Raw genomic sequence first — 14501 nt, forward strand, 5'->3', positions numbered from 1 at the left:
TCCTTCCTTCAAAAAATCAGGGGTCTTCTCCATTTTATCTTTTCAACAACTTTGAAAAAATGGCTAAGCCGGGATGGAGTGGTTGGCTCAAGCTGGTCACCCAGGGAGCTTCATGACAAAATGGGGGCTTAGAACGTGGTTCTCCCCTATCACAGTCTCACTTTCTAACCACGGCACAACACTGGCTTTCAAATAATCTGTCCTCTCTTTCTCTAGCTGCATTTGTTTTCTCTTCAATTCCACTTTCCTGTTTCTTCTTGCTTCCCCCCTGCCACCAACATTTAAATAAAAAGCTTTGTAGAGGAGGGGGGGTCTGCCTCTATGGCTATGTTGCTTTATAAAATGTTGTGTACTTCAGCACTGTAAACATTAATAAATAATAATTACGAACATCGTATGAAGCCGGTTTTTGTATATTCAGTTCATTGACTCATCCAGCTCAGCACTGCCCCCTCTGCCTGGCAGCAGCTGTACGAGATCTTAGGCTGGGGTCTCCAACGCGATGCCCATGGGCGCCATGGTGCCACCTGATACCTTTCTTGGCATGTCATGTGTTTTTAGAAAGTGGATGGGACCAGGTAGGCCTCTTGCCTAGCAAGGCTTCTGATTGGACACTGGAGATCTGATTGGCTGTGCAGATTAAAATATCATTGTTTTCAGAGGCATCTGCCACTACAGTCTTGGTTGTATACTCTCACTCCTGTTTACAGATTGTTTTTTTAAAAAATCTCCTCTTGCCCCCTGCACGTGGAATTCCTCTGAGCATATTTGGCTTCATCTCTCATGGTGGCTATTTTGTGGTTGTGCCCCCCCCCCACAACCTTTGGCAGAATTCCGAAGGCATCCACAGGTTCAAAAAAGCTGAGGACCTCCGTCTCACGTGGAAGTCCTTCTCAGCATTTACACCCTAATATCCTTTTCACTAAAGGTGGCAGAGATTGAACATGGGACACTCGGGAGTGTAAAACTGTCCTCTGTTACAAACAGGGCTTTTTTTTCAGGGGGAACGCAGGGGAACAGAGTTCCGGCACCTCTTGAAAATGGTCACATGGCTGGTGGCCCCGCCCCCTGATCTCCAGACAGAGGGGAGCTGAGATTGCCCTCTGTGCTGCTGGAGTGGCGCGGAGGGCAATCTCAACTCCCCTCTGTCTGGAGATCAGGGGGCGGGGCCACCAGCCACGTGACCATTTCCTCCGAGGGCAACCCACTGAGTTCTACCACCTCTTTCCCCAGAAAAAAAGCCCTCGTTACAAAGCCCTGGTGCCTCTCTCTAACTATCCAGGGCAATAACTATTGGGGACTGTTGTCTTTGTTTGCGATGTCTGTATGATTTGTAAGGCACATTCATGACTATTAGGAGTTTTATTACAATATTTTATTATGTGACTCTGTAAGGAAAAGACCGACAACCATATAAAAGCTTACAAAGATGGTTAACCTCCAACACTATAAATGTGTTAACGTGACAAAAGCAGCTCATGATTTTGCATCTTTATTGACTTTTACAGAGTGAAGGAAGAAAAGTCTTCGGAAATGGCCTACCAATGATAAGACTTTTGATGAGAGACATTTACAATTGTTGTCAATCCTCGATGTTTTAAAATGCAAGTCAATAAACCTGGCTTGCAGATTTAGAAGTGAAAAAAAAAATCACGCAACTAGCACCATCACATTAATCTTTTACACTTCCCTAAATTTTAGTGGTCTTGACCAGCAATGACAGGAAAGTTTAGGAGCACCCTTAAAAATTCAATGCAGTCCAGCAATAAAATTATATTAGTCTGTTGACACCAGGGCTTTCGCTTCTTCTGAGGCACTGTACTCTCTTAACCACTAGCCAGTATAGAAACAGCCAGATGTATTCATTGGTTCCAACTTGCTTTGCTTGGGTTTTCTTGATGTGAATCATCAAACTCCATCCCAGTTTCTGTCCATGCTGAGGTAGTTGAAACAGGGAATTCTTTCTAGCTTTATGAACTGCATCTGATAACAAAAGGTAAACGTGGATGCTGGAATCCGTCAGTGCTTCATTGGTGGGTAAGCATTCATTTAACATGACACAGTTTTGCTGTACTGAGTGTTGAAGTTGTATTGTAGCACCATGGAGTTCTTTCTTTCTTTTTTTGGGGAGGTGGAATTTGGGTGAAAGAAAATAGAGCAAATGGCATTTTTGTTGAATTTTGTGTAAGAGCAAAGTAAGAAAATGGTAACCCTTTATGTCAATTTATCTTTTTTTCCCTCCAGAATTTTGGTAAATAAATAACTGGGATACAGTTGAATTGATTCTACTAGTTGACAAGGTTAAAACAAGAAGAGCAAAAACGGAGTGTGAGTTTGTTGGGTTTCAGAATGAGCATTACTCTTGGTTTATAAGAAGCAAACTGGGCCAACGTCCACACCGAATTCCTGATTGGGAGCGCCGATATCAAAGGGTGCAATATCAATCACGGGCAACCTCATCGTCTTGCGTGTTCTGTACTCGAAGACTGTTCTGCCCCATTCACCGGTGTGTTTCTGTGAAATTTCAGAAGAGGAAAGCGTTTAAAAAATACTCACTTAGAGATTTTTTAAAAATTACACTCACTTCAAAAGCAATGTGAGAGAAAGCAAGTGGGACTCTTTCCCCCACAATTCTTCAGAAGCATTTCCTGTGGGGAAATTTTGATTCTTCAAATGTAGGAACAGAGGCCCTGAAAGCTTGGGGGAATAGTGACACGTGCCCCTTGCGCTTCATCCCTCGTCATGTCTGAAGCTACTTTGTATTACAACTGCTGAAACTAAAATGTAGGCAGGAAAAGTCTGAGAACCAGTGTGTTCTGGGTATAGTAGGAATATATTAACTTTTCATGGGTCCTTTCTTGGTGTCCAAATTAAGCCAGGTTTTTTGCATATTTTGGCCGTTTTCACACACGCGCCTGTAACGATTCCAGAAAATTGCGCAAAACTTGTTGCACGATGGCATCTTCATAGCGCGATTTCCTGTTTAATGGCGCGATGACGGCAGAGTTTTGCACAATTTTCCGTAGGTTTTAGGCGCATGAAAACAGCCTTTATCAAAAAGGACCACCATTTAAAGCACAACTGAGCTATGTATGGCTCAGTGATGATGGTGGGTGATAAATGTTTACTTTTAATTCTGGTTATTGTATTCAGGAGAAGCTTTGAAATCTCTTTGAGGCCATGTGCAAATCCTTTTGTTGTATACAACTATAACAACAACAACATTCGATTTATATACCACCATTCAGGACAACTTAATGCCCACTCAAAGCAGTTTACAAAGCATGCTGTTATTGATGGTTGTTGTGGGTTTTCCAGGCTGTATTGCCGTGGTCTTGGCATTGTAGTTCCTGACGTTTCGCCAGCAGCTGTGGCTGGCATCTTCAGAGGTGTAGCACCAAAAGACAGAGATCTCTCAGTGTCACATGCTGTTATTCTCCTCAAAACAATCACCCTGTGAGGTGGGGGGGGGCTGAGAGAGCTCTGAGAGAGCTGTGAGTGACCCAAGATCACCCAGTTGGCTTCAAGTGGAAGAGTGGAGAATCAAACCCGGTTCTCCAGATTAGAGTCCCACGCTCTTAACCACTACACCAAACTGGCTCTCAGTGGTTGTAACCACTACACTGCTTGACCGATGTGGCTAAGCAGAATTTTAAAAACCCACAATTCTGAATATCAGACATTCTAAGCAATGGAATTGCTATCAAGACTCTTATTTCTCTTTCATCTAAGGGAGAAAATGCACTGGAAAAGACAATAATGCTAAGAAAAGTTGAAGGCGGCAGGAAAAGGGGAAGACCTAACATGAGATGAATCGACTCAATAAAGGAAGCCACACCCTCCAGTTTGCGAGAACTGAGCAAGGCTGTCAATGAGAGGATGTTTTGGAGGTCTTTCATTTGTAGGGGTGCCATAAGTCGGAAGCGACTTGATTAAACATAACCCACACAAGGGAGAAAAGCCTTTTGGAAATGCCTGTTATCAGGAAACTTCTGTGTGTGCAAAATTGGAGGGAAGCTGAACGCCCACCTCCTCCCTACCTTGTGGAAACTCCCCTCTGTGAGCTGCGGATACACACTGCTATGGATGAACACCAGAGAGGAAGCAAAGGGGTTTGTATTGGGCCCCATTTCTTAACCCTAACCCTAGGCATGAGCTGTGTTGTGCACTTAGCATGAACTCTCTTGTGGGAGTAGAAAAGAGCAAAGAGTCCAGTAGCACCTATAAGACTCACAAAATTGGTGGTAGGGTATGAGTCACAGTATCTGAAGAAGTGAGCTGTGACTCAGGAAAGCTCACACCCTAACACAAATTTTGTTCGTCTTCTAGGTGCTACTGGACTCTTGCTCTTTTCTACTGCTACAGACCGACTAACTGGCTACCTATTTCGATCTCTCTCTTGTGGGAAGCATGGCTCCTAGAGATAAGAGCAGAGGAACCCCACTCCCTTGGGTAAGTTTGCCCACTCCTGACAAGCACTGCTTTCCCCAACAGTCCAGAGGACTAAACTGGGTGTTGGGATTTTAGAGTTGCAAAATGTACTGAGCCGCTCTTTAAAGCGAACAGGGCTGTGCTTAATTTCTGTGTACTTACAGTGCAGCTGTCTTCCAGCACACTGTATGTGAACTTGCTGTTTCCTTCTGCCTTGATTTCACTCTCAGTAGAGCTCATGAGCTTCAGTGATCTTTTCACATTCCCACTGGCCTCATCCATGTAAGCGATGCTGTTCTTGCAGTGATAGGTGATATTCTGTGAGGCTCGACTCGAAAGGATTCTCAGGAAGGCCAGCTGGACATCTGCAACTTCTTCGGGGAGGTCAGGATCACCATAACTGAACTGCAGCACGGAAACAAAAGGCATGCTTGTTGTTTATCAACTGCATGGCGTGAACCAGCCTTGAGAGCTGGTTGTCTAAACACACTAAGAAATATAAAAGAATTAGCTTTGTTGAGAAACGGTCGAAATGCACTCTCGAGTCAAGGTGACAGGTACAAAGGATGTCATTGTCCTCACCTGGAATCCACCATTCATGGACTCGCCAAACCAAACGTGCTTCTTTTCTGGTCCTGAGCTTGTCCACCAGTTCTTTCGTGGAATACTTCTGGGATTGGCATTGATGCAGGTCTCACCAGTTTCCATATTACAGAATACTTTAATAGCATCCAATTTACAACCTTGGTTAGGATCGATCCAATACTCTCCTGAAATGACACAGTAACAAGAAAGTGTAGCAACCTGATTATTTATTCTTTGGGGTGGGGGGCGTGTTGCAAAGAAACAGTACAATGTTTATGAGTCAGCACTGTGGGAAGATTGTATACCGATGCGAGTAACTCTATACTGGGAGTAAGCGACCTTTTGGCACAGGTACCCAAAATACACAATATCTACTGGGGAGATGTTAGAATGTTGGCAAACGAAAGTGAGATTGTGATGAAGGTTATACCTTATCAGCTGAACCATATGCTCTTCCAGACCCTTGGGGGGCTTGCCTCAGACCCACCTGGTGGCCATGGGGGTCCTGGCAGTGGTGACAAACATCAGTCATCCCCATGGCATTGGCCCCAGTAGCCCTGCCATCAAATCACCCCTGGTTGTTTGGCCTTTGTGTTAAGCCGAGTGTTCTGGTGCGCTTCCGTTCAGCACATCGCTGCTCTATTTTTAAAAATATTTAGCCATCTCTAAATCCTTCTCTTGCCCCTCCCCTTGCCCTTGTTCACATAGTCAGCCTAGAGAGCACTTTGGTTACACACTTATAGCTGGAGTTTCTGGTGCCAGTGTAAACTAGCAGTGAGATCAAGTGAATTTTAAGTGAGTAGTTAGGGCAAAAGGAAACCAGCGTAGATCCACTTGAACACTAGAGAAACTGCTCAGGGGAGAACATAAAGGCCTCACTGCTATCTGTACCCAAAGAACATTCTGGAAGTCCTCTTCCTGCCACATCAGTATTTATGCCAAGGTCATAGAATGTGTGCAATGATCTATCGTGCTGAAACGAAGTATTAGGCACAACCCAAGACATTACGCTATGCATTCCCCACTTTCCTTATTTCCCAACTCTCCATTGGCTGTCAGTGGTGAAATCATGTGACACATAACAACATTTGACTTATATACCGCCCTTCAGGACAACTTAACACCCACTCAGAGCAGTTTACAAAGTGTGTTATAATTATCCTCATGATAGTCCCCCTGTGAGGTAAGTGCGGCTGAGAGAGCTCTGAGAGAGGTGTAACTAACCCAAGGTCACCCAGCTGGCTTCAAGCGGAGGAGTGGGGAAATCAAATCCTGTTCTCCAGATTAGAGTCCTGTCGCTCTTAACCACTACACCAAACTGGCTCTCTCAATGAAGTGAAGTCATGTGACACACTATCATACTAGATGCCGCCAGAAAGAGGGGATAAAACTTTGTGTCACTTGTAACATCTCATTTTGTTCAATGCTTCCTGAAGGCATCTTCTTTCCCTATGATCTACCTCAGAATATAAGAGAACATACCACTGGTCAGTTCAGGGTGGCAGAACTTCAGGTCTCTGCAGTTACGGGCTGGATTCTTCCGAGAGCCGTCAGGGCTGACAATGTTTTCAATCTGATTATTGATGGACTTCAACGAGGCTAAAACATCATTTATACTGGCTTTGTCCTCAGATGGCTGGTCTCTATAGTAGGTCGGTCCTTTCTCCCACTGCCCCGCTGGACCATCAACACCAGCACCACCACAGCATGGACCGGGAGCTCCCGGAGGACCAGGAGGGCCGGGTGCCCCAGAATGACCAGGTGACCCCTGTAAAACAAATCAACAATACTCCAGATAAATCCACATTCTGCCCACAAGTATGCTTTATTTCTTTTTCTATCTGGCTTCATAGCACAGTTCTCGAAGGTCAGGAATATTCTATTATCACCTGCGCCTTTAGCCTTGTTCTGGTTATGCAAACAGAAAAGGCTTCAGGCCGGGCCTTCTTCTTACTCGTGTTAAGCACGGGCAGAGCTGTAATCTGTTCCGTGTCATCCACTGGGAACAGTAGATAGAGGAACAATGTGACCTTCTTTACAAAGAGGGTGAAATTGAGGAGAACACATGGCTGCCTGATAATCAATAATAATCAGGGCTTTTTGTCAGCTGGGACGCGGTGGAATGGAGTTCTGGAACCTCTTGAAAATGGTCACATGGCTGGTGGCCCCGCCCCCTGATCTCCAGACAGAGGGGAGTTTAGACTGCCCTCACTCCCCTCTGTCTGGAGATCAGGGGGCGGGGCCACCGGCCATGTGACCATTTTCTCCGAGGGCAACCCACTGAGTTCCACCAGTTGGTCCTGTGAAGGTATGTGTGTGTGTGTACTGTTATCCAAACTATAGTTTTACCCCCAAATTTCTATTTTAAACAAGGCTGTTAGTGCCATCTTAAGCATCTTACACAAGATCAGACCCTTGCTCCCCCACTGGGGATACGTGTGCACTGCTAAGGAGAGGGAGTACGCTTGAATATCAAGTCAAGCAAGCCTTTATTGGCATATATAAAATATAAAATTTTAAATACAGAGACTCCATACAAAATGAGATTAAAATACCGATAGGAACAGTGCAGCAGTGCAGCTAAACCAGTACAGAATATTACTTGTCAGGGTGTATAGCCGTGGCACTGTAGAGAAACTTTGCTACTATTTCAGTTATTTCCCCATCTGGGTTGTCAAGCAGGAACTGAACCTTAAAATCATCAGAAAACTCTGAAAGTTGGGCTAATATAGGATGTAGAAGATCCCAGCGTGGCGCCAGATAAAAAGAGCACTGGAGAAGAACATGGGAGACACTTGAATATAAGACCACACAGCGTCCCCATGTAAGATGTCTTGTGTAGAGATACTCAAGAGTGACACCCTTCTAAGTCGACTGACATAAATAAGCATAGAAAGGTGTAACTCTGAGGATGATAGCATGTTTTATTTGTACTTATTCGTACCTTACTCTGTGACTGGATGAGGGCTTGTTTTTTGCTGCTGTTAATTGACTGGCAACTGTTCTTCCAGTTTTCTTTTAGCATCTCTCACTTATCTGAATTTAACATCTTTTGCTTGCTGTGTCTTGCGTTAAGTTCCTTAAATGCTCTAACTTTCAGAACCACATTTCTCAAGAGTGGAACATAAAAGTGTAATCTTGTCACTGTCCTGGCTCCCTTACCGCTGTTCCAGTTTCACCTCGAGCTCCACGGGGACCAGGAGGACCAATAGGGCCAGGGTAGCCACTCGTACCGTCTTTTCCGGGAGGTCCATTTGGTCCGGGGGGGCCCTAAACAGCACAAGATAGGATATGTTATCCACATTGTCCATACATTGTGAAGCCTTGCTACGGACTTATCAATGAAACGGTTTTGTTTGTTTAGAACGGTTTAATGATGCTCTCCCACCTAGCTTAAGGTCCCCAAAGAAGCAAACAAAAACATTAAAATCAAGCTTTTCAAATATAGTACAGAAACAATAAAAACAACAATTCCACAGAACACGTATAAAGGAAAGAAAACAGATACAATTAAAACACAGGCACAGGTAAAACACTCAAGAAGGAGGGTCACTGAGGAAATGCTAAATGAGATATATCTGGATGGTGGAAGACAATGGTGGTGGGGGACAGACTTGGAAGAGGGAATTCTATTATTTTGTTCTTTCTGCCTTCTATCTTATAGATGCATTTTTGTACATTTATAACCATTTTCTTGCCTACTTTAGGTCCCTGATTCTAGGGAGGAATGTTGTGGGGAAAAATACAATGGGCTCTAGAAAGGGGAGGGCAGGCATGGGGGCATTGCCTCCTCCTCTGTGACTGATCCCGGCCAGGTGAAGGTGGGAAGCAGATATTGCCACCTGCTCAGCTCCTGATTCTGGCCAGGTGAAGGGGAGGGACGGGTATTGGCACCTGTGCCGTTACTGATCCCAGCCAGGTGAAGGGAAGTGAGTATTGCCTCTTGCTCCTTGCCTGATTCCGGGCACATGAGGGGGGGCAAAATTGCCACCTGCTCCACTACTGATCCCAGCCAGGTGAAGGGGGGGGGGTATTGCCTCCTGCTCCATGCCTGATTCCGGGCAGGTGAAGGGGGGGGGGGCGAAATTGTTACCTGCTCCACTACTGTTCCCAGCTGGGTGCGGGGAGGGAGCATCACCCCCTGCTCCGCCTCTGATCCCAGCTGGGTGAAGGTGGCAGGTGGGCATTGTCACCTGCTCCGCTTCTCAACCCAGCTGGGTGATGCCTTGGGGTGGGCATTGCCACCTCCTCCACTCTCAGAGGGACGGGCTGCCTCTTTTGGGCTTCTCTCCAGAGCAGCGCCCTCCAGAGGTGCACCAGGGTAGGAAGTGAGTTGTCTAGAACATGGTTAGCCTTTTATATATTAGGATGAGCTTATATATAAATAAGCAAACATAGGATTGGAGTTCTCTAGCTCTCCCTGAACTCTGTAACCATAAACGATAGTGAAGGTTTCTTACTCTAGCTCCGGCAGGTCCTGGGCTTCCATTTGGACCTTGGGGACCCATTGCACCCTGTAAAGACAAGAACAGCATAAAATAAGTCCAGACACAACATTTGTCTTCCTTGACTGCTGTTATGTTGCATACGCTGCTATGACCTCTAAATCAGAAGGCTTCTTAAAACATTCATGGATAGTATCTATACCTATATACTTACACACACACACACACACACACACACACACACACACAAATGAAAAGGAAGAGTTTTGCTTCTGGACTTCAGTCTCATTGATGAAAATAGAATGCTGGACTTTTGGTCTCATGCAGCAGCTCTTCTTAACATTTATTTGTTTCTTTGTTTGTTCCTGTCAAACCCCAGCTTTCTCTCCAATGGGCATATAAAGTGCCTTAGGACATTCTCTCCTCCTATACTTTATCCTCATTCAAGGCTCCTAGCCTTGAAGAAAGGTATAGAAAGGTATAGGTATAGCTGTCGGTGAAGTGAAGTCGTAGGCTACAGCCCCCTTGTCCTGTGAACATAACCCACCACCAAGAAATGGGAAAGTCAATTCCATCAGATCTATAACTTCACTCCTAATTTTCTCCAAATAAACATACAATTGTGTATGAACTGCTAGTTGAAATCTGAAAAAAATGTGTTATTGTACAAATCTGATGGAATAATTTCTAGTCCATTGGGATCCTGTGGAAAATCCGACATAGTAAAAATGTTATACCAACTAATCCAGTCATGAAAACTTACAACTCCACCAGGAGGTCCTGGGTTACCAGGGAATCCTCGATGACCCTTTATCCCATTGAGGCCACGTTCTCCAGCTTCACCTTTATCACCACGTGCACCAGCGGGGCCCTTTTGAAACATTGATGAAGAGTTACAATGCGTGATAAGTTAAGGAGACTCGTAACGTATGAAAAGGTCGTAACTCAGAAGCAGAGACTTACAGGAGCACCACGAATACCAGCAGGGCCAGAGGGGCCAGCCGGACCAGCAGGACCCTGTGGGAAAACAGGAATGGACATTTCTAAGAAGGTACAATTATACTCATGCTTAGACACGCTAGTTAGAGAAGCCAACGTGCAGTCAGAGAAGCCTGAATTCTCCCTAGAAGCTAAAACGACTATACTGAGGCTATCATACTTTGGTCACATCATGAGAAGACAAGACCCACTGCAAAAGATAATGCTAGGAAAAGTGGAAGGCTATAGGGGAAATGAAGACCCAATATGAGATGGCTTGACTCCGTAAAGGAAGCCGCAACCTCCCATTTGATCCGTGCGAGGCTGTTAATGATAGGACATGTTGGGGACCAGGGCTTTTTTTCTGGGAAAATTGGTGGTGGAACTCAGTGGGTTGCCCTCGGAGAAAATGGTCACATGGCCGGCGGCCCCGCCCCCTGATCTCCAGACAGAGGGGAGTTTAGAGTGCCCTCCGCGCCGCTCAGTGGCGCGGAGGGCAATCTCAACTCCCCTCTGTCTGGAGATCAGGGGGCGGGGCCACCAGCCATGTGACCATTTTCAAGAGGTTCCGGAACTCTGTTCCCCCGCGTTCCCGCTGAAAAAAAGCCCTGTTGGTGACGTAAGTCGGAAACAGCAGGAAAGCACATAACACAGGCAGAGTCAGAGAAGAAGGAACACATTCATATCCCAGGTTCTGTCCCCATATGTAGCACTGCATATGATTTATGACGGCTGCCTCTATGCACTAGGATTTCACAAGCATCTACATTCCATTGCTGTTCACAAGCAGCCACACTTAGATTGGTTTGATGTTCCTGCTGGGTTGATCTTCAAACGGTTATTGGTAAAAGTGACTTCAGGTAAGTTAAGAAACAAGACCCAATTCAGCTGTGGAATTTTCATTTTACACAGCTTGTTCCTCTCAGCATTTCAAAGGAAACAGGGTCTCGGGCAACTAACTCATTTGGAATGATATGAAAAGCCCTGATTAAAGTTACGTCCAGGTTTTATTTTTCTAGTATATGTTGCTAGATGGTCAGAATCAAGTACCAGTAGTTTGTTTAAACGAGTCCATCTTATGTTGAGCTACACTGAAGATCCCTTCAGAGAATGTGCAGTGTTACCACGAGCAAGAGGCAAAAATGTGACTTCTTCCTAATACTTTGCCTGTCTTTTCCTTGTAACTTAACAGCCTACAAGCCATACATCCAAGTATTTTGTATTTTATAACTGCATAGATAAATATGGCTAGATCACATGTGGACTTTTTTATCTTGCCTGATAGTAAAATCTTTAGTTTCTGTTGTTCAGAAATGTTCTATAGATGGTCAGTCCAGGGAGTAATATGTTGGTTGCGAAGTGAATTATAACAGGGGCTACTAAGAAGGATAGGGGCAATCAAATCAACTTGATCCTTACAATAAGTACAATATTGTTTCTCGGGGGATTCTAGTAAAACGGGCCTTCAGCTGAATGGAAGTTAATCTGCGTAAGGTCCAACATTGTTTTCACACTTACTGGGCTTCCTCTATCCCCTGGTTTTCCAGATGGACCAACATTCCCTGGGGGACCAACATGGCCTGGAAGCCCTGGTGTCCCTGGAGAGCCGTTTTCACCTCGATCACCCTGAGGAGAAAACAACCGGAGAAAATGTGAGGAATGCATTTATTTACCAAATGCCAAATCAATCCATCCTCTGGCAAACTCCGGTATTGATCAGGGCAGAGGAGTGGTGACGAAAATTATTGGAGGTTTGCAGAGCGCACATGCTTGTATCAATTGAGTAGCTTCTCACCTTTGGTCCTGGAGACCCGTCACGACCTGGCACACCATCTTGTCCAGAATTGCCCTTGCAAAGATAGGAATACATGTGTTTAAGCACAGAATGAAAACAACAGAAGAAACAGAAAATGTGTAAAAGACAGGGCTTTTTTTCTGGGAAAAGAGGTGGTGGAACTCAGTGGGTTGCCCTCGGATAAAATGGTCACATGGCTGGTGGCCCCACCCCTGATCTCCAGACAGAGGGGAGTTTAGAGTGCCCTCCGACGGCAATCTAAACTCCCCTCTGTCTGGAGATCAGGGGGCGGGGCCACCAGCCATGTGACCATTTTCAAGAAGTTCCGGAACTCCGTTCCCCCATGTTCCCCCTGAAAAAAAGCCCTGGTGAAAGATAAATATTAAGCACGATTGTAACTTGAACGGAGTCTCCCTACCAAGAGTTTTAACGCTGTTGAAGCTATCCTTTTGGAAAAATTGATCAAAGTTGTTTCCCCTACAACTCAATGATTGTTCAAATATTAAGAGCCACTTCACATGTGCATTCCTCAATGGCTATAGTATCAAGTGATAGTTTTCATGCCTGAATGGGTCTCTGTGCATGTAGCTCTGTGATTCTTTTTTTCAAACTTTAAAAAATATATAACATAGCTGCCAAGGCTGCTATGTGGAAGAAAAGCATGAGGAGGAAGAAGAGCTTCACAACACTTTTCCCTCCTGCCATTTTCTGCGAAAATGAGTTCCCTTTCATGCGGCTTTAACCTTCACTGAGTACTTTTATATTTTCCTAAATTGGCAAAAACACCATGGATGTTGTGATTTTCAGCAATATAAGAGACCAAGGGAAAGCCCCCACGCAGGCCCTCACAAAAGAAGTCGAACACTTAATAGCTAGTTCTGCCCATAAACCGACAGCAATATGTATGAAAAGATTTCACTGACGAGCAGGAGTACGGATACTGAGAAACCATGGCCCCCAGACTTACCTGGGCGGCCTGGGTTGCAGCATGCGGGTGGCGGGGGGGGGCATGAAGCATGGTGGCCACCAGGTTTGCAAACTCGCCCAGCTTCCCTGGGTGGGCTTGCAACCAAAGGGTTTAAACATCCCAGCCACCCAATAAGGACAGCCGGGGCGGTGGCTGGCAGATGGGGCCTGGCTCCCCACCAGAGGGGTGCAGTTTTCCCTCCCAACCAGAGGGGTCAGGTAGCTGAGAATATAAGGAACTGCTGGCCCCACCTCTCCTCATTGTACAAGTGCGCGTAGGATCGCACCAGTCTTCGGTGTTTACAAAAAGGAAGTTTAAGGCCTTACTTGTACTAGCTTATAAAGCTGAGAAGGATGTAGGAATATCTATTTATCTGATGTGTACATAGCATGATATAGCCATGTGTCATTAGACTGTAGATCTCCAAGGCAGAACTAACAGAATATGAAAGCATTTCTTACATCTCTGCCAGATTCTCCGGGTGATCCACTCAGTCCAGGAGGACCTTGGGGACCTGCAGGGCCTCGTTCTCCGGGGCTACCATTGGATCCCGGTTTCCCATCTTCACCCTGTGTAGAAAAGGAAATAGATCGAAGACACATGGCTTTTTTTTTAAAAAAAAGATCCCTCTAAACTATGCATTCATAAGCAGTTCTTCACAAAATAGGAGCCATTAGAAAAGGTCCGTGCATAGTTAGTTGGCAGTAGATGCCCCACAGGCACACAGTTGTTTGCAATTCTATTGGTGCACTAAGCAGAATGGGGTGTTATATAAGAGCACACCCCATTTTGTGGGTTATTCTCACGCTAAGAGTAAGGCATAAGCAGGAAGAGCTGAGCTTACGCCACAACTTTATACCAAACTCCCGCTGAATTCAGACCCCTGACGTGATGCCCTTCTATGGCCAACTGTCAAGTTAAAGCTTCCTTCCTTCTCTGATGCGAACTGAACATGCTCTGGGAGGCACACAATGTGGAGAGTGAATTAAATGTCAGAAAAGAGGGAAAGACAAGTTAGCTTGCTTAAACTAATGAGAACTTGTGGAAACCTGGAGGGAAGTGTGTGTGTTGTCTGTGTGTGTGTGTGTGTGTGTGTGTAAATTTTCAGATTTTCTCCTTCTCCATGCAAGAGCAGAAAGGGATGTTTCCTCTTGATTCTCCCTTCCTGCCGTAGCCAGAGGTGGGCACGAACAGCAATACAAACAAACAAAAAAGCCACGAACAGCCTGATCAGCTATTTGCAAGCAAGCTGTTCGTGAGGCTCCGTTCCTGACAAACATGTGTTCGTTCCAAGCCCTGT

General features: G+C 45.3%; 1 protein-coding gene across 1 annotated transcript in view; it reads right to left on the reverse strand.

Moving 5' to 3' along the window:
• Nucleotides 1-1360: 1360 nt before the first annotated feature.
• The window catches only part of COL3A1 (collagen type III alpha 1 chain), a 103981-nt gene continuing 90840 nt past the window's right edge, over nucleotides 1361-14501 (reverse strand). Inside the window, exons 41-51 of the mRNA XM_054970369.1 lie at nucleotides 13663-13770; nucleotides 12235-12288; nucleotides 11958-12065; nucleotides 10425-10478; nucleotides 10225-10332; nucleotides 9477-9530; nucleotides 8179-8286; nucleotides 6499-6784; nucleotides 5014-5201; nucleotides 4594-4836; nucleotides 1361-2514 (exon numbers count right to left, since the gene is read on the reverse strand). Coding sequence (XP_054826344.1) covers nucleotides 2368-2514; nucleotides 4594-4836; nucleotides 5014-5201; nucleotides 6499-6784; nucleotides 8179-8286; nucleotides 9477-9530; nucleotides 10225-10332; nucleotides 10425-10478; nucleotides 11958-12065; nucleotides 12235-12288; nucleotides 13663-13770 — 1458 coding nt within the window. The 3' untranslated portion in view covers nucleotides 1361-2367. The remainder of the gene's footprint in view (nucleotides 2515-4593; nucleotides 4837-5013; nucleotides 5202-6498; nucleotides 6785-8178; nucleotides 8287-9476; nucleotides 9531-10224; nucleotides 10333-10424; nucleotides 10479-11957; nucleotides 12066-12234; nucleotides 12289-13662; nucleotides 13771-14501) is intronic.

Source organism: Eublepharis macularius, chromosome 2, assembly GCF_028583425.1.
Source record: "Eublepharis macularius isolate TG4126 chromosome 2, MPM_Emac_v1.0, whole genome shotgun sequence".
Classification (NCBI taxonomy): Eukaryota; Metazoa; Chordata; class Lepidosauria; order Squamata; family Eublepharidae; genus Eublepharis; species Eublepharis macularius.